This window comes from Bombus fervidus, chromosome 3 (assembly GCF_041682495.2).
Source record: "Bombus fervidus isolate BK054 chromosome 3, iyBomFerv1, whole genome shotgun sequence".
NCBI lineage: Eukaryota > Metazoa > Arthropoda > Insecta > Hymenoptera > Apidae > Bombus > Bombus fervidus.
The window spans coordinates 10171638-10199562 of record NC_091519.1 but is presented as its reverse complement, the minus strand read 5'-3'; the positions used below and the strand labels follow the sequence as shown (position 1 = coordinate 10199562).

The window sequence follows — 27925 nt, the reverse complement described above, 5'->3', positions numbered from 1 at the left end:
TAACGTGTAAAATCTTTCAGAAAAAAACCATCTAGACGATAAATATAATTGTTGAGAATCTTGGGATATTGACCATAATATTGATTATCTGAACGCCCCTTTAGATTTATTACAGTTACAGGTTGAAAGTCGATTATTATGTTTTTCAATATTTTTAACCGTTTGTAGTTCATAGTAACGTGGATCTGGTTCCGATAAAATTTTCAGCATGTATATAAGTAGCATAGTTTAAATTTTCATTACAGGCTCAAATAAAACATTGTAAAAAGCGATTTCCACTATTTTCTTTGCGATTCGGGCTAATTGTCATTTTTTCAACATTTTGTTTACACATCATCTAGTGAACCAATTCGTTTAAGTTCTTAAATAAATTTACATCGTTTTATACGATAAAGAAATTTATCCTGTTTTAAAGCACAGCAAACATTAACATGTCATGTGAAGACGACAGATTCATTGAATAGAATATAAACTATTTGATTCGTCAAATGAATTTGAACATTCAAAATCTATTCACCTTTTTTCGCGATGCTAGCGCCACGGTATCACACGTTTTTTCTATCAGTTTTCGTGAATATTTCCTACAAGTTATCAAGAGTTGCTATAATTGAGACAACGATAATATGTTATCAAAACTATCTTGAAGTTAGACGTATCTACCTAGTGTTCCAAGACAACGGCGACGAATCAACTGACTTCTTTGTTTTATCTATCGCTCCCCATTCAGTTAAGACTCAACGAATCGTGGAGCACAGTTGACTGTTAGTCCGTGACTGACTTTCCGTCGAAATTGATGCGTGTGCTTCGTGAATTCACAATACTGACCTGTGATTCAGTTGGTTGTACCGCATCTCATTGTACGTACTTCGATCAATCTACATATCAACAGACCTACTTCTCCTGATTTTTCAATTTCATCATTCGGCATAGTTTCATAAATTAAATAGAATTAGATCTTCCAACGTTCTTCCGCCATCCGTCAAGGTAGGTTTAAAAATAGTTAAAAGTAAGATAAGTCATTGCTCTAGTTCTTAACTGTCTTATCTCCATTAGTTTGTAAACTGAGGAAAGTGAGTCTATAAGAAATTTGATATTATTGCGTAGAGGTAGGGCTTAAAAGAACTAAATATTTGTTGCCTTCTAGGTAGAATTTTCATCATATTATCATGTATTTGTATTTTTTATACCAATTAGACGTATGTGGATTGATTAATTATATGTTTCTAAGAGATGAAGTGAAGAGGAACAGTTGAGAACTAGAGCCACGAAGTGTCAATTGTTTAAATAGGAATGCAGAAATACTGGGGAGAAATACTATTCTAACGTAAGAAATGAATTAGAGGAGATAGAAGACGAATGATGTGATTTATAATATGATTGAAGTAAAAATGAAACGAGAAACCTTTTTAAGTAAAAGTTGTTGATTTTAGGTTATTGTAGAGTGATGCTATATATAATAAATTTGAAATTTAGATTGAACTGAGAAATTATTTAAAATAAAAATTATCGATTTTAAGAAATATTAATTGGAGGGTTGAGTGGAATGCAATAAAATAAGCGTGAAAGAACTTGTTTAATATAACAGTTGTTAAATTAATATCGTTGAGGATATTATACTAAAGCTGGACACCGCGCTGATGCAGCTGATAATATTGGAAATAATTACTTTCTCAGATGATCGAGGAGTGTATTTTTTAAAAGATAGAAAATTGAGTAATAAAGTGATAATAGATTAAAACAAATTTTTTGCGTGCAATTTTACTTCACTTATATTTTAATGGGATAAGAGAAATCGAATCCTCTGAAAAACAGATCGAAGCAGTTTATTTAAAGGGGTAACTGCATTCTCATTCTGAAAAACGTAACTCACATTCATAATAGACTTAATTTAGACAGTTTTAGGAATGAATAAAAATTGATCGATTTCATTAGAAACTAAACTCACTTTTTTTTTTAATGAATTTACAATACTCTCGACTGTGAATTTTATAAATGTAATTCTTCTTTTTAATAAAATAAACTTTTTTGTAAATCTATGGTGCTATATGCACGTAGAATCATACAAGTACAGAATGTAATTTGTTGTGAAGTAATTAAATTATTCTGAAATTTTCCATTTTGTCGATACAGTAATAGAAAACTTCTTTGAAAACCATTACAATTATCCGCTGACACTAGCAACAAAAAAGGTAGTAGTACAACTCCTGGCACAATTTGCATAATTTAGCATACACTTATTAGAAGTGTCTATTCTCTAGAATGATCTCGAATTATTCTTTCTTCGCTAAATCTTCATTGTATTTAACAATTTGTACGGAAAATGAAATACGAATTAATTTAAATATTTCGTGAAGAAAGAAGAATAACGTTCCAGCAAAAATCTCTGAAACTGATCTTCGCACGAAAACGTTGTCTGCAAACCTGTTTTTCTGGACTGTAGAAGGGCGATGCCTTTCAGAAGATCTCCATTCATTTTTCGAATCAAATAAGTTATTTATGATTATGCTGTTTGTTGTTTTCACATTAATTCTTCGACGTTTCAGTCTCCTATGAAAAAAATTATTTAAAGATACCGTATCTTCCATACACAAAATTATGAAAAAAATTATTTAAAGATACTGTATCTTCCATACACAAAATTATTTCGTTAATTATTTATTATTTATACATTTTTTTCATCATTATGATAGCTAAATTTACCATGTTTTGCTTGAAGATTTCACATTTATTATGACTAATAATTATATTTCTACCACATTCTTAATGATGAACATGTTATGAATTTGTAAAATATAAATATTTTAATTAATAATGTAATAAAATATAAATATAAAATATAAATTTGTAAAATATAAATATATGAAATTCATAAGGAGTATTATACAAATCGGAAGCCTCTCTCAAACGAAAGACAAGAAGTAATAAGTACAATAAATATAATACATTATTTATATGTATAAGAGAAATATCTTTTTGGTAGTGTAAAGTGCATTCACGTTCATCTTGATGACTCTTCACTTTATCAATTTTATTACTGTTATTATGAAGAATCGGAAACTGATAATTTTCTGGATGATAATACTAAAGGAAGAGGAGTTACTTTGAACCAAGTTGAACTCGGATTTCAGTCATTTATCTGGAAGTTGTTAGTAAAATAAGTACAGTCTTATTGAACAAACTTATATAATATTTTATTATATGTCTATTTAATAAGATTTCGTAGAAGTTAAAAAATGAACGTTCGAATAAAATATTTACTGATATTTTTTTATTAAGCAATAATGGTAAACCTTACTTAATAGGTCAGTATTAGTTATTGTATCTATTTGTTATATTATATATATTTATTAATATATTTATTGATATAGGAATGGTTATAGGAATGGTTATATATGTGTTTTTGCTTCCATTACTATGATATTTGACATACTTATTGTTTGCAATATTTATTCTAAGATACATTTAAGATGCAAAAGTGCTCAAAATGCATATATGCAGTATACAATACTAAACTATTTATAACAATATAGAGCACTGGATATAGTTCACAATGGATAGAACGAGTCTGTCTAAAATCAATCTTTTTAAGAAATGTATACTGGAAATACAGCTTATTAGTAAAAAAATCGTCTAATATTAGAGTATGTATAATTACCAATGTAATTGAAACGTATCTTACATCACTATCTGTGGCGCAATACATATTTATGCTGCTCAAGTCTCTCCAACTATTTTATAGAAATCTTACAAGAATAATTATATGATCGTGGTCAATATAGATTTCTTATCTAATAAACATTTTTCTTTCTAACGATATATCTAGTCGTATACTAAGAAATACACAATTCAGTTGCGCATTGACTTTTAAATATTAATTCCTTGTAAAAAACAGTATCGTGACCTAAAACGTCTAAAATTTGTTTAATGTCTAGATTTTTTATTTCTTCCAATTTAGATTAGATATAAAGCTTAATAGAATTGTAGAATTGAAAATTGTAAAAAAAATGACATTTCTTTTTAATACTATTTTTATTCAGTATAGAATTTAGTGACGTTTCTTTATAATATTATAAAATCTTTTAACAATTTAAATAATGTTTAACAAAGTTGGGTTTCTTTAAAAGAAGCAACCTATTAAGTATTTATTCTTCAGCTTACTTTTGGTGTAATTACTGAAGCTATTTTTATTATATATGAAGCACTGTGTTTATTTCTTATATATTGATAAATAATGTATTATTTAATGTAACGTAATCCGAATTACATGTATGTCGATACCATTTAAAATTATTGAATTTTGTCTATTATCGTTTCCATTTTTATTGTTTGCTATTTAAATAAAATTATTTATCACAATAATGCTATTCTGGTTAATATAATACTTTCGTGAAGACACAAAAATCTTACAGTGAGAAAATAATAAAATAAAAATAAAAAAGATTTTTCCGTATAAACTTAGCCAATAATACAACGTTGCATCCCATCTGTCAATCGTTAGTTGAACCTAACCTGTACGTCATAGCTATCAGGTAAGGATTATGCGTCAGTTGTTGCAAATTTCGCGGAAAAATCATTTCTATAAAAAAAAAAAACAATGCTATGGTACGTGTTGATTTGGGAATTTCTTCCGATAGTTGCTCTCGAGAATACTCTTAAATTGTCTGTCTATCTGAAAGCAAGTTCGAAAATTGATACCCTCGAATTTACTAGAAAGACTCACCGAAAGCTTACTATCTGTAATGTTCATCATTTAGAAGGGATTTTCGAATTGAAAATGATACTAAGATGTTTTGCAATTTTGTGCAAATGAAGGCAACAAAAGTTCAGTGTATAATTAAACCAATTCCTTTTATTTACAACTAACCATCGATGCCTTCATGTGTGACGATCTTGTGGTGTTTATTGCAAGAGCTGGAACTAAAAATTTCAAAATCCCAAAATAGACCCAATTTGAAGTTCCTTTTTTTATCGGATCGCCGCTACTTCCTCTTTTTTGTATTTTTTTCTTTTTTTGAGTTCTTGTGTCAGCTGTAATTTTGATATTCTGATAATATTCATATATTTCATTCTATTATATACTTTATTATACTTCACTTACCTGGTTTCTCAAGTTATCAATTGTCCGTTGAATTTCTTTTACGGAGCATTCAAACTTGTAACCAGCTCTCGTGATATTACTTTTAAAATATGAAATTGTTTCGAATTGTGCCAGTAGTTCTCCGATCATGATCTATTCGAGAGTAAGCTACCTCATCCCTCTGGAACAGTTACTCTCGAACGCTGAAGAAATACTCTCGAAAGCAACATACAATAGTTTAATTCTCAACCGGACACGTAGTTTTCTGGATAGCTCAATCAGTAAAATACCCGCTTGGCAAGTAGAAGATTTCGATTCAAACTCGGCTCAACAACCCGATCGACCGAATATATTTCTCCCTACGTAGTTTTTGAATCGCTAGACTCCTAATGACTTATATTTTTAATTCTACGTATCAAGAACTATCATAATGTATAAAGAAGTCTATAATTTAAACCCCTAAAGCAAAGTTTTATCTTTTTATCAGGATTTTAGGAAAATGTACATGATAAATAAGCTGTACCATATTTCATCGTGTCTGATGTACACGTTTACGACGTACAGGGGGTTTTTGATTACGTTACCTCTGACGAAATCCGTACATAGTGACTTCGATCCAGGACAATTTAAGTTCTTGACTGTATGGAACCTGGTAAGTTGCATATTTTTAATATTAACAAAATTGTATTTCGTTGAAAACATTTATAATTCTTTTATTCGACATTATATTTTGTTTTCTATTGTTCATCATATATTATGGTTCACGACATATAATAAGTGTCGACAGATATAATTAATATAAATTCCAAAAAATGTTATGTTATGAAAAATATTGGCAGCAAAGAATATAAAACAATTGTTAATTTAGATGATATGACATACTTCTTAATTAAATACCAAGGTTGTTAGGCATATAGATGTATTTTTAAGATATTTAAGATTATATTTTGGTCAATTCCGAAATTCAGATACACGTTGTGCACGAAATCTTTAAGCTCGCCCAACAGTCATTTGTAAACAGAAAATAAGCGGCCAGCAACCGGCAAGAAATATTGACGTATACACTGACACACAACTGTAGGCAAAATTCACTGTAGTACCGGTAGTTTTTGGCGAATATCTTAGAAACTAAGCAAATCCACTTTTTCTATGTATAGAAAAAAATTAAAATATCGATTTCTACAACATATCCAAAAATCATCGAGATCAGAGGGTAGTTAGTTTTTCTGTAGTTTCATCTAAAGTATGTATACGTCATTCACCCTGAACGATGTATTTATAGTCTTATATAAACGTTTAGTCAAACGCTAAGAAATTTATATCAACGCACTTGTGTCAGCTAAATAAATATAATAAATAATATTTCATTCCACATTTTACAACATAATGGAGCGTCAATAAATGACTTAAACGAAGTCTTAAACGTTACGTTTATACTTCAAAATTCTTAATCATATACTAGTTACGTATAGTCATTATTTAATAGCCTTTTTCACATTTCCTTTCTACTCTCGCTTTTCTACTTCGTACAACGTCTCGATGCCAATACTCAAGTACGGTTTGCTCTCCGCGTCTACTTCGTGTTTCTAGACACATGCGCGTTGTAGCGGCTCCTTGTGTGTGTGTGTGTGAATCTGAATCTCCTTCTCTGTATCAAAAGTATTAAGCCGGTTTCACACGGCGATACGTGTACCGCAATATACGTATGAGATATATTTCCAGGAATAAAATATACAGTATCATTTATTCTTGAGTGAATCATTTGTATAGATCATTCTTTGATCTGTAGAAAAGTATCGCCAGCGATCAAGTTTCTCAAGATGCACGAAATCAATACCGTCAAACTGTATTTGTCAACAATCGCCGTTTAAATGCTTCTGTTGGCATACATGTATCGTGTATCCAACGTGACGAGACAGTAAATGTAAACAAAATTTTGAAAAGAAAAACTGCAGTTGTAGCTATTGGCTGCCGACTAGTGCATTCGAAAGTCGACTACCTCGCCTCGTTGGATATACTATAGCATATCCACATATTTCATACACGTATTATCGTGTGAAATCGGCCTTATATTATTCGCTATTGCCAATACGTCATAACCTATGCATATGTCTCTGACACCGTTACGTAAGTGCATATAGCTTGGTATAGCGTACATATAAAGCACGATCGTATATACAGATTCTGAAAGTCCCATGATAGGGGCACTTCCAGTCATGGTATAGTATAAAAGTGTTCGAACACCCCTCAGGCGATTTGTGACTATTTCCTGGTAGTTCTCTGACAACCTGTAGATTGCGTCAAAGTAAAAAGTCCGATATTTGTGCATAAAGAAATAGAGCTCAGTGATTTTGATCAAATTTAAATATATTGTGAAACTAAAAAACTAAACACATTTTCGACGCATTCACCCGTTATAGATCGCTTACTGGCTGTCGCGCCATGATGTATATGGGCCATTGACGTGCACGTACAGACAAAATTCAATGTACTAATAGCAACAGTTTTTCACCAATATCTCGAAAACTAAGACTGAGCGGCGGTTATATATTATATATAAAATCTTCATCCTGATACATATTTAAATTTCATTAAAATCGATGAAATGTATCCCTTTATATACAATTGCCGAAAATCCAAGTTCCTCTGATTCTTTGCTATAATACCATCAGTAAAATCTGTATTATACTTTTTAAAAACGATGTCTCTTGCGACGGTCAAGGGAACTAATCAGTAATCGTCACAAAGCGCTAATAGGATAGAGATACTTCGTCAAAACACCATTTTACCAGAAAATTTCTCCTCTCTAATATTGCACAAATTACCTACACCAAACAAGATATGAGAATCTCATCATTTAAAATCTAAAATTATTTTCAATGTACGATTCTTCCTATCCTTATATTAAAAATCTAGCTCTGACAGTTTCAAAATCTGTACTATATACCAAGGTCGCATACATAATGAATGGTACATATAGTACGTGTAAAATAACATGCTTCCTTGATGTTTGTTTGAATAACAAACTTCTCATAATACTCATCGTTTTAAAAACATGGTTTCATTAATCAAACAAGGTTGCGATACATAACGAATATTCCATAAATAAAAAATATCTACGTTCAGAGAATAGGTAATATTAATTCTTTTACAAAATTGTGTAATAATATCTTGTAAAAATTACCAAAATGAAGTTACATATTATTATACAACACAATCGTAATGGTTGTCTACCCGTATAAAGTATCCAATTTAGAACGCAAAATTTCTACTTATACTATTGATTATACTATTGAATCGATAAAACGAAGTATTCGTATTTTATCTTTTTATAAGGTCAACAAATATTTACATATCTCAACTTAATTAATGAGTTACGATATACTATTTTTCAAAAAATATGGTTTATTTGAAATATGATATTGAAATTCATAATACTTTTTCTTTTTTAATTAAAATAAAATTTGCAACGACCACTATACAAGAGTCTGTTTAAATTTAGCGTGTACATAATAGAAATCAGTGTATCACTCGAGCATAGATGTGTAAAATCGTGAATGGTGGTAGGAAATGAAAAATCACATAACATGTTGTGGTAATCACCTTTCTCCAGTCTTGGGATCCAATCCTCTATTTATCACCATATAAATAAATAACACGTCTCAATGAAATAATATTGAACTTTCAACTAGAAAACGCTTTAAAAATCAAAAGAAGTTTCTCATGTATTGCGATGATAATTATAAAATTTCTCTAAATAATTACGAAATCTATATTTATCTTCAATTATATTTTTATATAGATATAATTAGTATAGATCCACAGATTAAAATATCTAATCTTCATCGGGCATTAAACTTAAAAGAAAGAAACATGATATTTTTTAGAACAGGTCGGGAAACGATTTTTGTCAGCAAAAACTCGTGCGCATTCCGTTCGCGCAGAAAAAGAGCAACAAGAACAGCAGCACCTTTCTCTCTGTCTAATGGCGCTTCTCTATTTCGTACACGCCCGTTCCTTTTTTTATGTCCTATTTTCGTACTATATTGTATACTTTATATTTATTTGGCTTTCGAAATCAATGCGCATTTTAATTGAGAAAAATAAGATAATGACTGTAGATGTGCTACTCGCTAAATATAGGCAGATATAGACAATGTGTTAGTTCCGTTAGTAATAGAAACAACACGTATCTGTCATACGATCGCATACAATGTCGTCAATTTCTTTCTTGCCTTATATATATATATATATATATATAATATACAGATTCTTTTTTATCTTTCTGATCATTTTGCGTATCCATTTTACATGCAAATTTTATTTACTTGTGTGAATTTTAACCTGTGCACCGTAGTATCTAACTCTATCCAGATGAAACCTTATGCACATGGTGAACTGGCTATTTCTCTCTTTCTCACAATCCTCATACTGTATTTTCACCTATCCGTCAGTCAGTACGTTGCAGACCGTCGACGCGGTCGATACTATTAGTGCGGTTTGAGAAAGCCGAAGTTTCCAATTTTTGCTATTAAAAAAAAGATAATTAGAAAATATTTAAGTAATATAGAATGTTTAGTTTGCAATAACTTCAACTTCTTAGTTATTTCGGTTTTATTAAGTGAGGTTAATATCTTATCTATTTTTGCACAATTATATAGACAGCTACATTTATCCTTTTCTTTGCTATCATCAACGGTCTGTGCATCGTTTATTTTGCATCGTTAGTTTTTTGTTTTGTTTTTGTGAATTGTGTAGGTGGATGATCTTAGAAACACAAAGTAAATGTCAGTGACTTCGACAAGCCTATTATTTATAGTATATTATTTTCTAAGATTAAAAATATTATAAATTTCTTTTTATATAGAAACGCTATTTTTAGTCCCACGATTATTTTTTTACTGTAATGAAGTCAATTACAAAAAGCACGCGTTATTGTAGGAGCAATCTGCTTTGTTTGTAATAATTTAAATTTCAATTTTATGCTCAATCTGTTACTTAGAATCTAATACACGATACTATATATAATAGTAATAGATTAACATTAGATAAAGTTATCAAAACAAAGTAAATAATTGTTTGAAATGTTATATACCATTATAATACCACTTTATTACGTGCTATTTACGTAATTTGAGAGTAAACTGTCTTATGTAATTCATAGTTGAACACAATATTATAGTTTCTTATATGCCTTTCTTTAATCGGCTATATAAGTACATTACATATATACTATATACAGTATACATACACAAGAAAATGTAATTAATAAAGAAATAAATTTTTTATTAACGTAATATGTAATATGTAACTTAGTCAATATGTTATACAAAAGAGAAGAAACAATATATTTTTTTTTGCACATCTTTATCCACTTTTTGAATTTTCATAAACCATTTCATAAATTTAGAATAAATGTTATTAATACAGAATAGATAAAGTTGCGATTGTTATAAATTGTAACTTGAAAAAAGGCTTCTATTATAAAAATAGAGAATTCAATAATACATCCTTTTTGCATGACATAAGAAATGTTTGTTAAAAGAGTGAATACACACAGAAAAGATGAATAATTCTTTTATCAATTTATTCCTGTGTGATTGGTCGAATACGATCGCCATCATGGAAATCTATCAAAGCGTTTCAGATCAAGAAAAAAACTGTATGTGAAATAACTACGAGATGCAGGAAGGCCTACTAATTGGATTTCACATGATCTCCTGCGCGCAATTCGCGTTCTCCGTGTATTATGATCACATGTACACTGTTGTCCCTCCGAATATTATCAAAATGCACAACAGCTACGGCGGGAAATTCAAGTTCCTCACTTTCTGGGACGCGGTTAGTATCGTGATGATCAATGAATTGGTCTCTTTTTTCACATGCGATTAGATTATTTTCCCAATCCACCTTACATAACCACTTACGATCCTGTTAAAAATACTAACCTAATAATTACTTATCAAATAAAGCTGCTAATATAATAAACATCACTGATCAAAATGGTACTTACAATTATAGAATATAAATTGACTTAAAATAATTGTTAATTATTAGAAAACAATTATCGGTATACTATTTTCCAGGCATGTTTTACATAAATACTTGTAAGATTCGTTTACATCAATTAAACTGAAATTGCGTGATGTTTTTCATCTTATTTCACATTTTCATTATTATACAATACTGAAACAAATAAAAGAAGACGTAAAAATACGATATTGTATCATATTCGCATATCGCATTCGCAAAAATGAAAACAGTCGAAATTACAGAATTATACAGTGACCTTTTTGGAAATTGAATATATTTAATTATACTTACTGATTTCTTAAAATTGTAATAAAAAATTAATTTACACATCAAAGTGATTTACAAATCAAATGTTTTAAATGTTTAGATAACAAAAAAAGTAGTCGTCAATAATATTAACATAGTATATATAGTATCAAGAAAATTTTATTGTTGCGACTGCAATATTGGTATTCGCAATGAACTATTGTTTACATTTATTGCTTCATCTCGTTGGGCGAGCTATAGGGACATCACAATACTCCATATATACATTATGATACTTATATATTTATTGAACTAATATCTAAGCTGGGAAAATAAATTTTTCATAGTCTTTTGCTGCCACTGAACGATTTCATACGACCATTTCACGTTGATATTACAAATTATGACGTTCTGATAACAACAAAACTCAATTGTTCGAGTACCACTCCATATTATCTCCGAATTATAGCACGTGTCCTGTCATGTTATTTATATACAGTCAAGTGACTATCATTGCATGATTTGAAGTATCCATACAAGACAATTGTTTTATTAGTATTTAATTGCTGTCAATACTTCTCGGTATAATTCGTTACGATAAAACTTTGTTTATCTGTATGTATGAATACATTTTATATGTTACAATGTTACATACAACTACGTACATATATAATTTTTTATTCATATATAATATTGATTTAAATATTCATCACCGTTCATATTATTAATATGTTCATTCATGAAAAATTAAAAGCTCCATAAAATACATTTATATAATAGACACATATACATATAGAATTACAAAGAATATGCAAAGTACAGTATAATTATCATAATGAAAAACGGCAAGTGTTTGACTAAATTTTATTGTTTTATTTTTGTCTCTAGATTTTTAAATTTACATATATAATGTATTGCTACATTATTCATTTTAGAACTAACATTAAACATGATATGCGAATACATTTATAATAAAATAGTGAAAAGTTTTCACTTTATACTAAATACATATGTGTAATGGACAAATTACAAATTGTACGTTATATGTCTCCTATTCAGTTACATAAATCGCAACAAGTAAACCGGTAAAAAATGTTTTGAATAATTTTTACAGAAAAATACAATACCATATATTCTAAACAGTAGAAATTAAGTGTTTAATCATTTATTGTTTCAGATCATTCAAGCGATATTTTTCTTCATATGTATTCTGAATGATTGGTTCGGCACAAATGCAGTTAATCCTAGGAAGATACCATTCATACGTAAACTAAAGGATAATGTACATGCGATCCTCGGTTTTCCGGTCGCCATGGTAAATTAAGAAAAAGACAAAAACTACAAAATTTAGTAAAAAGTTAAAAATTAAAGTTTCATATGATTTTCTCGGATTATAGTTCGTTGGAATAATATTCTGGATTTTAATGTTTGTGGATCGTGAATTGGTGCTTCCAAAGGCACTGGATCCTTACTTTCCATGGTGGCTCAATCATTTGATGCACACAATGATCATGGTTTCCACGCTAATAGAAATGATGATAGCCCCGAGAAAATATCCAAGGAGATCGACTGGCTTTTTATGTTTATTCATCTTCATATTTATATATTTAATTTGGTACGTTGACTATATAAAAAAAAAAAAAAATATAAAAATTATAAGAGAATATTATGCTTTGGTCAACTGTCATATTTTGCTTTTAAACTTTGATTAAAATTTTGATTAGGATTTAAAAATTATAAGTAAATATAAAGTAGGCTTAATATATAGTAGCATAAAGTATAATATAAAGTAAAAGATTTATTATTAAGTTAATTACGTAAATTATTACTATTTTCAGGCTGCATATAATTTTCTATAAGAGCGGTATCTGGGTGTACCCAGTACTAGATGTATTGCCGCTATCGTTACGAATTGTATTCTTCATTGTACTGTTTTTAATCATCTTATCCTTGTATGTGATCGGCGAAGCAGTGGACAACTTTCTTTGGGGTAACAAATATACTAAAAGTAAAAAATCTTATGCCAAGAACCAATAGCCTCGCCCATGGTGATTAGCTGCGCTGACTTCGGTCATACATTAGCCTCCTCTAAGGTGGTGGTAAATAAAAATTAAAAACCAATTTTCTATCTCCTCCTCCTTTTCCTCCTCCTATCATCCCCCTACTCCATTTATCCTACATTACGGTATGCACGCGTATCCAATGGATAAATTTTCTTTCGGAAACTCTTAAACAAAAACATAGTAATATGTGCATGCAAGGACGGAGCGCGTTAATTTTTACCCAAAAGCAGAAAGCACGAGGAGAACGTGGTCGTTAACAACTTGTTCACTTGAAGAGGGTTGCGTAGCTGGAGCATGTAGATGTGACTTTTTTCTCTCGTGTGGTTTGTGTCATATGCAACAAAGAAAAGGGAAGACTAATTGTAATGACTAAATACACTGCACACACTCTGATGCCTGATATTCATAGTTATGTAAATTAAAAAATGCAAAGAAATGGAAAGTAAAAAAAAAAAAAGAAAAACACGGACAACACACATACGTACACACGATGCAACAGCTAGTACATTTTTATACGTTCGATATTTGTTACTCTGACAACAAAGAAATGAAATAAAATGTAGAAAGAAAGGAAGAAAATGCGTCATAGAGAAATGGTGAACTGTGAACACGTGTGTGGAATGAATGCATTGTTCCGCGTTTTGAAGGTATATCAACAGACATGTTTGCAAATACCGTTTTACCAAATACTAAAATCCGGCTGTGTTTGTACCGAGTATAGGAAAAAAGTACGTAGCAGAATGTATCGGACCGGATTTGAGAGCATAATGAAGTGAGGCGAATCGAGCAAGAGGAATATGCTTTTGCTGGACTGATCGAGCAAAGAAATCATTAACACGTGTACTCGTATTCACCAAGATTTGATGCCCGTGTTGAAAACGTATCGAATGGAGATAAGAAATACCGTTTTCGCATTTATAAGAAATTAGACTAACTTTAGAGATCCAGTTTAGCATTTCGTCATTTATATAGTGTACAAAGAAATATGACATAGTCGATCAGGAGTACAGAGTTTGTTAACGGATTTTAGTTATACCTTTAAATAATAAATGTATTAAAAAAGAAAAGAAAAAAAGATGTATAATTTTGAAAGATCTTCATGAATTTTCAATATTTATTACTACAATAAAATCAAAATATCACGTTATCGTGATTGGCTTTATCTGTGAGTAACTTAGAGGACTCGCAAACCGAAAAGCTTTTAAACTATATATGGAAAATATCAATTATCGATAACGGGTTGACCTTATCTATAGTTACGTTCTATAAATATATTAGTAAATTTCAGAATACATTTCCACAAAGAAAAGATGTGTTGTGCTAATATTCAACTGAGACATTTTTATTTATAGAACTAAATATTTTCCATTTATTTCATAAAAAATTTTGATAATAATTAGTTATTGTAATAATTTATACAAAATGGAGGCAAAAATTATTGAAGAAATGATGTATTGCTAAATACGTATCATTTTTGTTTAATACTATTGAATAAAGACACCTTTTAATGTATTTTTTTGTTAATATTATATGTATTTTGAATGTTGTATTAAAAATGTAGAATGTAATTTCTTTCAATTTGTTACACAATTCGTCTTAACTTTTTAAAGGACAAATTTAAAATAAGGAAATAAATTCTACTTGTACATACATAAAAAAATATTTGTATGTGACTTAAGTACAGTAGGATATGCATTTTGTAGAATACTGTAATATACAGAGCAACGTTAAAAATAGATTTAGATTGTTCTGTATAAAAAGCCAAGCGAAAATTATACTTATGATACGTTTACAATTTTAGTATTGTAAAATGTCATCGAATTATTTTTTACTATATTGAAATTTTATCAATAATAAAATGTATAAAAAGTAATAATATATACTACTAAGACTGAGTTATTTTAAAATAGTATTTACAATTGCAGTCATGCCATTGCACCATTACACATATACAGTCACACATGTAAATAACACAAGCCACATATAGCTGTTATACCGTTAAATTCATTTCGTTCATGAAATATGTTGTTTTCTTCCTTAGAAAATACTCTGAACATACACATATAAAAAATAAAAAAGCTTACAAAGCTAAAAAAAACTTGAATAAGTCTAGCAATATAATAGTTATCAACTAAAACGACAGATTTTGAACTTCACTGTATTGCAAATCATTTTTACAAAAAGTTTTTGTACGTAAAGTCAAAGGAAAAACTGACGTTACGTAGTGATATTTTTGTTTTTATTTAATTGCGGTGAGATCTGTGTTCCCTTTGAGCTACAATTTCGGCTATTGATAATCTCGTCTATGCTCTGTTTTAATTCCTCCATTTCTAAAATGTCCAATGGCAACGATGTCTGTGTTGCCATTTCTCGTGCATTACCAGTCTGCGCCTCGGACTGCATTAGTCTTGTCAATTCAGGAGAACACGAGTTTAAACTAGATGCAAGATTTCCCATTCCAGCTTTTCTATATACCTCTTTTATTTCTGCGTCACTTTTCAACTTAATATCACTGGATTCTTGAAACAAGTGCTTTAAAATGGTTTCATCTTGGAGCAAATATTTACTCCTACGGCCTTCTCTGCTCCTCCTATCACTCTCGTGACCATAACTTTTCGAACTCTTGTTGCTAATTTTACTCTTGCTACGTTCATGAGGTTCTTCAGGATCTAACATTTTAGCTTCTTCTTCAGGTTGACTGTCATCACTGTCACTGTCTTGATCGTCCTTTTCCATATTTCCTCCTTCGATATCCACGTCTTTTCCTGATATTTCTTGATGCCGTTTCTCCTCACTACTTAAATTTTCATCACTGCCACTTTGCCCTGGAAATAGGAACGGAAGCAGCATCCCAGCATTCTTCCCATCGAATAGTTTAGGATTCAAGGCGCGGTCATCCAAACCAGCGCTAGCCGATCGTCTCTTCATATTAGGCACTTGAATGGGCGGTACTTTCGAATTGCCACCTATAGTCAACGCCGATAATATCTGTGCACCGAGCTGACTTTCCTGTGATGTCGTACTGCCTCTTCTAAACAGTGGACCTACTTTACCTGATCTAGATTTTCCGAAGTCTCGTCGTCGTTTCCCGCGTCGACCGCGTGAACTGCTAGCAACTTTCCGCGTTGTCTTCAATTCAGCTATTTGAACTGATATTTGTGAGTCTAAAGAGTTTCTTCTAGATTCCACGGACACCCGACGTACGCTAAAGCTGATTTCAGAATCTACAGAATTCCTCCTGTTACTAGATACAGAGCCCGTTGTACCACCAACGAGTGCACCTCTACGAGTAACTAGCTTTGGCAAAGCAGCTGCCCACGTTGAACTGAAATCCTGAGAAGCTACAGAGTTTAGATCGAAGTTTAAACCGACTGGATCCTCGTGGGTGTTATGGAAGCTGATAGACAATCGACCAGCGTTATTGAATGTCTTCCGTTTTGCAAACGCTTGAGCAATTACTTTGTGTTTCTTCAGTCTAATAGGCTCTTCTGTTTCGCAGTTGAATGTTCTACAATAAAATAATTTTAATAGCTTAAAAGTTAAAAAAAAGAATGAAAGCAATGTTATATAATACTTTATAATACTACCGTCTAAGAAATCTGGTCCAAGTATCTACAGTTGAACCAGTCCATACCCATGAAGACATAAGAATACCAGCAAAAAATGGTGAAAGCAAGTGTAATTGCATTTTAGCTGCACTCGGTCGTACTTCCATTTTACATTCCGAAATATCCAAATACTTTGTTGTTATTGCACATCTGTACGTGAAATATAAAATGTTATTAAACATCGTATATTATTACGTGTTCTAATTTTTTATGTTTCGATTTTCTTACATCATGTAATTTCTAAAACTCTGACGCCATTCTTCAGAATGTTGAAATTCGTAAATGTGGCAATAAAAAGTCACCACAACTGCAGCGAATGTGAAAATCGAGAATAATCCCGTGCGCACGATGGTCTCTCGTATTTTAGAACTTGCTCTTTCAGATATAATTTCTTGACTGCTTATTTTTAGTCGAATCAAAGTAATTAAACCTAAAAATATTAACAACATTAGTTAACGAAGTAAAAATATCATTTTTTAATATTTATTTTCACCAAGATACTTACTAGACTATGATCTTTATGAAAGCATACAAAGAAATACATTTTATTATATGAATAAAAAGTATAGAACAATAGAAAATTTAAATGAGAAAGCTAAATAGAGAAAAGATGTAGATTCAAAACATACCTCTGCATAAGAAATAACCTCCAATGAGTAAGACAATTAACACAGGGCCAAGCAAAAACCAAGCTCTGACTGCATGATTAGTGTAACCCACAAAACATATACCAGTAACACTATTTCCATCAATTTCCCCTAATGCCATGATTGTAACGGTAAGGACAAGTGGTAAACACCAAGCAATTAAATGGAAGTATGAGCCCTTCTTGTCAATCCTGTCTTGGATTTTGCCTAATGCTTGAAAACTCATATGCCAAGCATATGTAAGAATCACAAACCATACCATAGCTGCCATAAGGGAGTAATACACAAGAACAAACACTACGACACATGACAAATTCTCTCCACTGAAAACATATTAGTAAACAAAGTTTTTATATCTGACTTAATATAAAGATTTTCAACAAAATACGACATATGTAATTATGCAACAATTTATTGTACATATTAAATAATTATAAGCTACCTCGGCTCACTCATTCTTAAGGTTCCATCTTTCCTGCACACAATTACTTCTCTGCTTCCTGTAAACTGAGCAAGCCATCCAATACAGGACATCATAAAGCAACAGTTTATGTAAAATACAACTAAAGCTGGATATTTATTTGCACTTCTCCAATCAATTAAGAATGTTATCTGAAATAACACATAAATTAGATACAATGTTATCTATTTTATATTCCTTTATCGTGACAATTATTACTTACAACTGTAAATAAATTGAATGAACCACAGATGCCTGCAGCCCAGGCAATAAAAGAATGAATTTGCTTATGCTCATCTGGTGTAAAAAGTGGATCATTGCATTGTGTTCCACAACCTTCAACTCCTTCAAAAATAGCAAGTGCATTATCAGTTGGAACTAATGGCTTTAGGCATTTACCAGAGATATTAAATTTCAATTCTCTAATATCATTTTTACATAGTCTGGGAAATAAATCTGTATTTTCACATTTAACAAAACTTGGCCATATTGTGTGATTGAACACGATTCTACACGGTCCTGAAACCATCTTACACATCTCTTGTGATGGTAGATCCACTGTGTCATTGATACATTTTGGCATAAATATTGAGCACAGGAGGGGTTGAACAACTGCCCAACACTTTGGCATATGTCTTAATGCTTGCAATACATGTAGTTTTTCCTGTAAAATAAGTACATAATAAATACATTTAACAAAATGAAAAATAAAATATTAGTGTAAAGAATATTTTAAACAATATAGGAACAAGAAAAAACATAGTAATATTTAGGAGTGATATAGTCAAGGCAGGAAGTACCTGAGGTGATTTTAAATAGGATTTTTCTGACCTAAGATACCTGGTATAACAAGAGAACAAAGAAAAGAGAAAGTGACTCTAGACTTGAAAGATTTGCCTCTTGTAATTTAAAAATAAAAAATTACATTTATAAATATATTCATATTTGAAAATACCTATGTGAATTATACTTCATATGTAATATAATATACCTCTACAATATCTTGGGTTACATGTTCAGGTATAAGATCCAATGTAGTAGTGGTATATGACAATCTTGTACCCATACAAGTACTCCTTTGCATTTCTACACATTTTGCTGCTCTATGACAATTTAAAGAATCAGGTGGTAATTCTCTCATGGGGTACCTGTCTAGCAGATAAGTGGAATCCTTAATCCTATGCCTGGGACTCAACTCTAAACCATGTTTCCATGTTTCATTATTACTATTCGAATTAGTAGGAAATCCGTGCGCCAGTTCCGACGACGCTCGATGAAAGATTAAAAAATAATAAATCAATAGGAGCGTCATCTGGAAAAAGATTAATTATCATGAAAAAAAAAGAATTAATATTATTAAAAAGAAAAAAAACAGTCATGTACTATATAGTGATAATTTGTTATAGGCTTTCGTAATCGGTGCGCGATTCCCCGGCATACTATCGGCTCAATTAAAAAGAAAATGTCACGTGTACTGCACCAGAGATAAACAACAAAAGTATTCCATGAATAAAAATAGTACCTTCGGACGCATCACTTAAAACTACACGCCAATTATTTTCTGAACGACTATACAGTGCCACGGAGAAGGCTCTCCGTTTCGTTCGGACAAAGCGTCTTGCATCTTCTACGCTCGCGACAGTCGCATCCAGCATACGAACGCTCGGACCACACACACGTTCCGTTCGCTTCCAGGCCACCCACGACGAACCCGATGAACTTGCTCATACCCATACCTCTTTCCGGTGTTTGAATGCACGGGGCTGTAAACAACTTCGCGAATACCTCACCAGTGGCAGCATCGTGGAATGTGCAGTATTATCTGCGCATCGAACGCGGGAAATTTTATAAATAACTCATTCCATAAATAAAATATTAATAATACATGGTATTTTTTTTTGTGCGTGATTTTTTAAGCAATTATTGTAATTTGTAGTAAATTCACTCTTTTAAATACAGAAGCGATGCATGTATCTGTATTTACAATAAAGTGAGATAAATAAATTACTCGTTGGTTCAATCAATCATTAGATTTTGTGTGATAATAATAACACTTGACGTGCTTTTTAAAGAAAACATAAATGAACTTATTATAATTATTACATATACATATTATTATATATATCCGTTATTACATGTATTACAACCTATGTATATCATCTTGTCGACTTTGAGCAATAATTTAATATTAATTTCAATATTACGCTATATAAATAGTAATTTTATAAACCTTAAATTAAAAAATGTATTCTGTTGAAATTAAGTTTAATTACTAATGTGAAATGATATTTTTTTACAGAAACTTTTCCTTAAAATTTTTATTCTGACATCTAATTATTATTCAATAAGCCAGACAATAAGACTCGTAAGCCGCTTCATTTACATAATCAATATAGATAACACGGAGCACCGTTTTTCTATAAAATGAACGATGAAACACGTACATCGATAAATGTAACAAAAATACAACGTAACGAATACGCGGATACATGTGTAATTTCGTAAATTACTCCAGGGTTAATTTGTCTGTCAATTATTATTTTTACTGGTGTCGACCTCTGCAAAACATTTCTGTTAAGCACAGGTGTTACAGCATGTGAATTGTCAAAGGATAATAGCGTGCAAAGTACTTTCGGTAATGGTTTATTTTGATGAATATGATAAGTTCATGATGTTAATCAACAATAATATACATTTTAGACTGACAACGTGCTATTAGGTGAAACGTCGGATTTCTTCACTTGGCCTTTCCTTATTCCGGTGTAACAGGAAATATGATAAATTCCCCTATAGTTGATTAGCTGCTGGCGCTGATAATAACATGCTGTTAATATATGATAAGCCTAGGCCATATATGTCTATACACAAGTTGGAATTAATACCAGCGGAACATAATACTACACGATCTCTTGACAGTCTGCGACCAGTATTAGATAGTAAAGCAATCCTTAAGGTGACAGATGTGTCGTAGAATAACCTGAAAAATTATCTCGATCATACCAACTTTTATTGATAATTTTGAAGTGTACGAATAAGAAGGTAAAATATTTTCTTTACGTAAAAATTAACATAAATAATTTTACAATAAGATTTCAAATAAAATATTTTATATTGGAATTTTTTTTGTAGTTGAAGATGTTTAAGATCCTTTATTTAGGATTATATTTATTGCTATTTGGAAATTGCATTGGTGATTATCCAGATAGGGACACAAAATGGCAAATGCTATGCCCAGGTTTATATCCGAGAGCTTTTACAAGTTATACGCCTCGTGGAAATCTATCTAGTGGAATATATACTACCCAGCCTTTAAATACCATGAAACACTGTGTCGCTGCATGCTGCACTGAAACTACATGCAATGTGGCACTTATGCATAATGGTACCTGCTATCATGTGCAGTGTAAAAGTTCCAAATTATGTATACCTTTATATAGGAAGGATTTGGCAAATGAAAATCCTCCAAGCATGGTTCTAGTAAAACCTGTAGAAGAAGATGAGATGTGGAGTGATTTGTTGGATCAAATAAATGATGATACTGGGTAAGATTTTAATTTCATATATAATATTTTATTATAACTTTGTTTAATTAATAATTATTCTAATTGATTTCTAGAGGGTTTCTCATGGATGGTACAGAAGGAGATCATATTCTTTTTGGTGAGTCAAATGGGATAAGTTGCATCACTCAAACAAATTGTTTAGAGCATGAAATCTGTGTCAAGTCTGGGGATAAGTCTGATATTGGAATTTGTCAATGTTCTACTGGATTTAAGCACAATAGTGCAGGTAATTATATCATTTAAGTGGTCATTAGAAAGATATTCAATGTGTTTTAATTTATTGAGAATTTTTTAATTCGTATTAATTGTGCTAGGAATTTGCACTTTGGTGGAAGACATAGAACTTGGTGTAACACCTCAAGGAAAACCACAAAGTATAAAAGATTCTGGAACATCTATGAAGCCACCAGTAAAACGACTGCTGGTTTCTGCAGTTTCAAAAGAAGTACGCTTACCAGAGAATGAAGTAACATTATCTGCGTATACTGTGCCAGCAGAACAAGGAAATGAACATTACAATTATGCTTGGAGTCTTCTAAGTCAACCAGATGGCCATACTGGCACAATGTCTGATCAGAACTGTATGACTGTTAAATTAAGTAATTTATCTGAGGGTTTATATACTTTTAAAGTAACAGTAAATGGTCCAAATACCTATGGAGAAACATACGCAAATGTTAGCGTTTTACCACGTAAGTTTTCTTATTATGCTTATATTTTCTTTGGTTATTATAATTTATTGATTTAATATTATTTGCAGCCAAGAGAATAAATCAAGCACCAGTTGCTATAATTTCACCCGCGTCGCAGGTTGTAAAATTACCGAATACGGGAGCTGTGTTAGATGGTTCGTCGAGTAAAGATGACGATCGTGTTATTTCTTATCATTGGGAATTGCAACGAGGTCCTATTGGATATCATCCTAATCTAATTGATACACCTACTTTACAGTTAGATAATCTTATCCCGGGCAACTATACTTTTAAGTCAGTATTGATATTACAAACTGTTTATTTATAAAAAATTTAATAATTGTTTAATATTTCAAATCTTTTATTTTTTTAGGTTGACAGTAGAAGATTCCAATCACATCACTAATTCTACAAGTGCTAATATAACAGTTTTGAAAATAATTGATTATCCTCCTAGTGCCAATGCTGGTCAAGACATTATTATATATTTACCTCAGAACACATTAACACTCAATGGTAACTTAAGTACAGATGATCATGGAATAGCAAGTTGGGAATGGACAAAAAGTCCTTCGGATCAGAATAAGGCAGTAGATATGCAGAATACAAGAACGCCGTATTTACAACTGTCTAATTTGGAGGAAGGAATGTATACATTTGTGCTAAAAGTAACAGACGATTCAGAACAATTTTCTACAGCTGAGGTTCATGTGTTTGTGAAACCACCAACCAATAAACCGCCGAAAGGTAATTACATGATTTTAATTATTCTTATATTTCTATCGAAAAAATCTAAGTATTATTTTATTTTACATAATTTGAAATAGCTGATGCTGGAGAACTTATAACTATAGCGTTACCCGAAACAAAAACTGTACTTGATGGTCGGAAAAGTAAAGATGATATTAAGATTGTATCTTACCATTGGGAGCAAATGAGGTAAATTTAAGTTCATATATCTTGTTACATTATATCTTATAATATTATAATGCAGTATTAAATTTGATTTAACAGTGGACCTAGTAATGCTGTATTTTCGGCAGTGAATGAATCAGTTACGAATATTACAAAATTAACGAAGGGTGATTACGAGTTTAAGTTAACTGTAATTGACGATAATGGAAATAAAGATTCGGACACCGTTAAAGTAAAAGTTACACAAAGTAAATAGAATTTTATCCTACACTCTATTAACTAGCATTTGTAATTACTTGGTTATTAAAGTTAACTTTATTACATAGATAAAAATGCTGCCCCAAAAGCAAACGCAGGTGGAGATCAGGTTGTTGTAGCCCCGATTAGCGCACTAATTATTAATGGATCTCAATCAACTGACGACCTAAGAATTAGTGAATGGATGTGGTCGAGGGATCCGTCTAGTCTTGCTATAGGCACTATAGTTCAGAATTCTGATAAATCACCAATCTTAATGGTAATAATATTTAACAGTATCATAAGTAGACAATTTTTTTCTTCATAACAGAGTATTTTTAAATTTTATTTGTAGTTGACAGATATCGTGCCAGGAAGATACCTTTTTAGATTAAAAGTAACAGATGATCAAGGTCTTAGTAGTGAGGATACTGTATCCGTGATAGTAAAATCTGGTAAATATTACAGAAGAAAAGAAACAATACTGTAATAAAGCTTTAAATAATGTATATATATTCTTTATAGACCCACAATTATTGCATTTAGTTGAATTAACATTGAATATCGAAGCAAATTTGTTAACGGTGTCGCAAAAAAATTCTTTGGTATTAAAATTACAAATGTTACTGCGGGATGAAGCATCTATTGTTGTGCGAAATTTAAGAGCAGAGCCACATACAGGCAGAGCTGTCTTAATTTTCTATGTAGAGAAAAAAGGAGGAAAAGTTGCTATGTACGGGCCAGAAGTAGTTAAACGATTGAAAGAAAAATTAAAACAAGATTCAGGCATTCTTCACTTATCTGTTGCAAACATTGATACTACTGTGTGTCAAAATAATTGTTCGGGTAAGTATCTTTTATTAAATATCATTACATTATAAATAATTTTGTTGTACGAAATTTGTTTTTAAATAGGTCATGGAGTATGTGATCAAGAAACAAGATTATGTATGTGTGAAGCATTTTGGATGCAAAATTTAATACAGAAATATTTTGGAAATGGCGATTCCAATTGTGGTATGTTAAAATAGATACGAAAAATTTTAATATGAAAATGAATTAAGCAGATTTGAAGTCATACTTTTTTTCAGATTGGAGTATCCTCTATGTAATAATAGCATTATTGTCTTTAGTCGTATGTTGGGTTGGCCTCATTTGGGGTCTTGTTTGTCTGTGTCAAAGAATATGTACAGGTAAACGACGTTCACTTGGTACTAAGAAAAAACCACCGCGTTATTCTCTTCTACAACCGGAACCGGAGGACGACAGCAGCACATGTACGGCATCTTCTCTTTTATATGAATTTAGAAATAATATTACGTCATGACTCTTTGTGTTTATTTTTATAGTTTCAACACATAAAATGGTGTTATCTGAATCAGACACGGACTCTGATGATGTCTTATTCGAACATCGTAAAGCGAAAAATAGCAGTCAAGTAAGAAACGGTAAATCTCGAAATGGCTTTATTAAAGTGGGCTCTAGAGTGAAAACATGAGGTAATAGTCACACTTGTTAGGGTTTTAATGAATCGCGCATCAAGTAAGCCATAATTTCAGGAATTTGTTTCAGAAATGTATAGAACGTAAGATTTCGTTAAACGACGCACATTTGTGCACGTTTGGCAAAAAAGAAAAAAAAAAAAAAAATTAAGAAAACCATAAATTTTACTAGTCAGATACAAGGCTGTAATTTTAAGTATATATCTAGCAAGGATATGATTTCTCAGAACTCGCCACTTGTAAAAAGAATTTGACGAAACTAGATGTACTTAATTAAGTACTGATTAGAGACAAGAAAATACACGCGCTCACTTTATTGCATCTTGTTTGATTTATTCGAAATAATACGTATATTTATTGGTATTGTGTACACATATTTGAAACTTTTATTATATAATTGTAGTTGTGCCGCCGTATATATGCGTGCGGTATTATAGCACAATGATCAAATTTGATTTGATTACGGCCTTAGAAAGTATTGGAATTAGTATTTATATATAATAATCGTTTCTTATTCATATATCTCTTGTATGTAATACTTGCTCTTTAATACGTATATCATCGATCTTATTTTTACACTGTATATGGATAAATAATAAAATTTATTATCCATATAGTTAATGTGGTATTTAATTTCCCTTAATATATATTTTAAGCGAATATAGTTTTCGATGTTAAATAGAAATTGTAATTATTTCTTATAGCACGTGTTACAATTATAAAACAATATAAGTAACAGGAATCATAAAATGATTTTAAATTTAGTATAAAGCATTCTAAAGCATCCACATTTTCGTTTCGCATGCGTTCGCTTTAACGTTATTTATAACTCATTACGCTATGGCAAGCACGAAGTAGTGCAAAAGATATTCATACCATCCACCGACGAATTTCTGTATATGTTACGTTTCTCCATAAATCAGTAAGTCCTCTTTAATCTTTTTTAGATTAAATAATTTACGTAATTGTAATTATTCAATAAATAAATTAGCGTGACAATTTAATGGTGTCTATGGATTTTATCAACTGTTCGAAATATCGATCTATAAAGAGTTGCTGCAGTGAAAAGTCATCGATGGACGATGAAAATAAGAACAATGAATTTCGTAATAAAGATTGTATATTCCTTGAACGAAAAAATAAAATCGAAGATGGACATTCCACTGTTAACGTGGAGCCATTACGTTTCGTTAAAAATATACGGTAAGTGCTACTTTTAATTTTTATGTACATTGACATAAAATGCGAATTCTTTTTTTATATATTTTAGTAAACATTAAAACTTTAATTCATTGTTAAGAATCTAAAGACAGAAATGACTTTGTCTAATTCATATACACGCTATAGATTTTGAAGCAAATAAAGCAACAAGTTCATTAAAAAATTAAAAAAAGAATCTTTTACCACAAAAAAAAGTTATATAATTTTTTTTCATTTAACTATGATAAATGCTCCAATCCATCTTTATCGTGGAATGCGAATAGGCCAAATTCTGTATATCAATCTTTTGAGTTACCTTCTAGTATGAAAGACCAAATAAATGGAGATATACAAGAGGAAAGTTTCTCTTCCTTTAATATGCAGGAAGATAAAGATTTTCGATGTCCTAGATGTGGTCAAAGTATGCAAGAACCTAGATTACTTCCTTGCTTGCATCCTATATGTTCAACATGTATTTCAGAATTAATGAGTAAACGTAAGTGGTATAAAATTAAAAATTTAATGTACCTTCTCAAAAACAGAAATCTTATTATGCTCTCTTTTACATTCACAGCATTCTATAATTTTACAAAAAGTATTAAAACTCAAAATAATCAATCGGAAAGCAACCAAAATAATTATTACGAAATTTGTCCTCTATGTGATGTTCAATTACCAAATGCTAATTCAACAGTTCCACCTCCGCATTATCCTCTTCAGTATCGTCTGATAATGAGTGCTATCCGCTCTAAATTTACAAACAAAATACTTTGTGATATTTGCCCAGATGAAGTTGTTGTAAGCATTATGTCAAATTAAAATAAATTTACATCTTAAAGATATTTAAAAATGTTATACTTTTAATATTTAATATTTTTAAAGGCAGCTGTTCAGTGTTCCACGTGTCTCCGCAATTTTTGCTTAGACTGTGGTATGAAACATCAACAACAAATCACATTGGAATTAAAACCATTAAAACATTCGATAAGACCGCTAATGGAAGCTACAAAAGTACGACGTACTGCACTTTGCCAGCAACATCCTACACATGCTTTGCGTTTTTATTGTATTGCTTGTCAACAGGTTCATAATTTACTATTTTAATTATATGTATAATATTTTTCTATATAACAAATAGTAGTTTTATGTATATAAGATATTTTTTAGGTAACCTGTAAAGAATGTATGTGGAGTAGTCAACACAGAGGTCATGCAAGTGAAAATGCTGCTGGAGTTGCAAAACGAGTTATTTTATATTTAACGAAAATTTTGCAAAGAGCAAAAATGCTTTTAAACATGCTCCTAACGCAGTACGATCGAGATGCATTTTTAAATAGCTCTTTTGAGGAAATAAATGATACCTGCATTTCAGTTGATTATAGGTATGTTAAACTGATAATTTTTTAAATCAATTATTCGTCAGATAATATTACAATTATAAGAAATGTATATACACATATAAAAAAAATTAGGGATATGCTAAAACAGAAGGTATATTATAAGAGAAACATATGTAAGTTAATATACATACATATACTACTTACATACATGTATCTGAATTGTCATGTGATGATTATTACTATAGATCTTAAGATTCAATTAAGAATATTGTGTGACTGTCATTTGAGGTAAAAACTTATGCATTTTTGTAGGATAAAAAAACTGTGATAAAAAATAACTGT

General features: G+C 30.8%; 5 protein-coding genes across 10 annotated transcripts in view; 3 read left to right on the top strand and 2 right to left on the bottom strand.

Moving 5' to 3' along the window:
* Positions 1–27925, bottom strand: part of LOC139985564 (clavesin-2) — a 347454-nt gene that overhangs the window by 14957 nt on the left and 304572 nt on the right. Inside the window, exon 1 of one of the 2 annotated variants that reach the window (XM_072000105.1) lies at positions 661–784. The exons of the other annotated variant lie outside the window; for it this stretch is intronic. The gene's annotated coding sequence lies outside the window, so the exon portion shown is untranslated. Of the gene's footprint in view, positions 1–660; positions 785–27925 lie in introns of those variants that run through there. 2 annotated transcript variants of the gene reach the window in all.
* On the top strand, positions 722–14067 carry LOC139985575 (androgen-induced gene 1 protein). 3 transcript variants are annotated; one of them, XM_072000124.1, is made up of 5 exons: positions 722–857; positions 5565–5729; positions 12534–12671; positions 12754–12971; positions 13195–14067. In XM_072000124.1, the coding sequence occupies exons 2-5, from the start codon at positions 5577–5579 to the stop codon at positions 13391–13393; spliced, it is 708 nt and encodes a 235-aa protein (XP_071856225.1). In that variant the 5' UTR covers positions 722–857; positions 5565–5576; the 3' UTR covers positions 13394–14067. The 3 variants fall into 3 exon arrangements, with proteins under 3 accessions (XP_071856225.1, XP_071856227.1, XP_071856224.1); XM_072000126.1 differs by having other exon boundaries at positions 844–984; XM_072000123.1 differs by lacking the exons at positions 722–857; positions 5565–5729 and adding exons at positions 9521–9703; positions 10717–10918.
* Smo (smoothened, frizzled class receptor) lies at positions 13944–19893 on the bottom strand. 2 transcript variants are annotated; one of them, XM_072000056.1, is made up of 9 exons: positions 19657–19893; positions 19126–19446; positions 18358–18798; positions 18117–18286; positions 17657–17997; positions 17256–17457; positions 17007–17177; positions 16473–16927; positions 13944–16385 (listed from the first exon to the last, which is right to left on the bottom strand). In XM_072000056.1, the coding sequence occupies exons 1-9, from the start codon at positions 19666–19668 to the stop codon at positions 15637–15639; spliced, it is 2862 nt and encodes a 953-aa protein (XP_071856157.1). In that variant the 5' UTR covers positions 19669–19893; the 3' UTR covers positions 13944–15636. The 2 variants fall into 2 exon arrangements, with proteins under 2 accessions (XP_071856157.1, XP_071856156.1); XM_072000055.1 differs by having other exon boundaries at positions 13944–16927; positions 19657–19892.
* Positions 20635–25659, top strand: LOC139985549 (dyslexia-associated protein KIAA0319-like protein). Its single transcript, XM_072000057.1, has 15 exons — positions 20635–20769; positions 20835–21173; positions 21264–21676; positions 21751–21923; positions 22012–22389; positions 22458–22683; positions 22763–23136; positions 23217–23328; positions 23404–23552; positions 23631–23821; positions 23897–23996; positions 24067–24387; positions 24457–24558; positions 24633–24818; positions 24891–25659. The coding sequence occupies exons 3-15, from the start codon at positions 21270–21272 to the stop codon at positions 25037–25039; spliced, it is 2868 nt and encodes a 955-aa protein (XP_071856158.1). The 5' UTR covers positions 20635–20769; positions 20835–21173; positions 21264–21269; the 3' UTR covers positions 25040–25659.
* On the top strand, positions 25713–27767 carry LOC139985569 (E3 ubiquitin-protein ligase TRIM45). 2 transcript variants are annotated; one of them, XM_072000114.1, is made up of 6 exons: positions 25713–25965; positions 26035–26246; positions 26567–26739; positions 26818–27041; positions 27126–27254; positions 27411–27767. In XM_072000114.1, the coding sequence occupies exons 2-6, from the start codon at positions 26047–26049 to the stop codon at positions 27648–27650; spliced, it is 966 nt and encodes a 321-aa protein (XP_071856215.1). In that variant the 5' UTR covers positions 25713–25965; positions 26035–26046; the 3' UTR covers positions 27651–27767. The 2 variants fall into 2 exon arrangements, with proteins under 2 accessions (XP_071856215.1, XP_071856214.1); XM_072000113.1 differs by having other exon boundaries at positions 25809–25965; positions 27126–27326.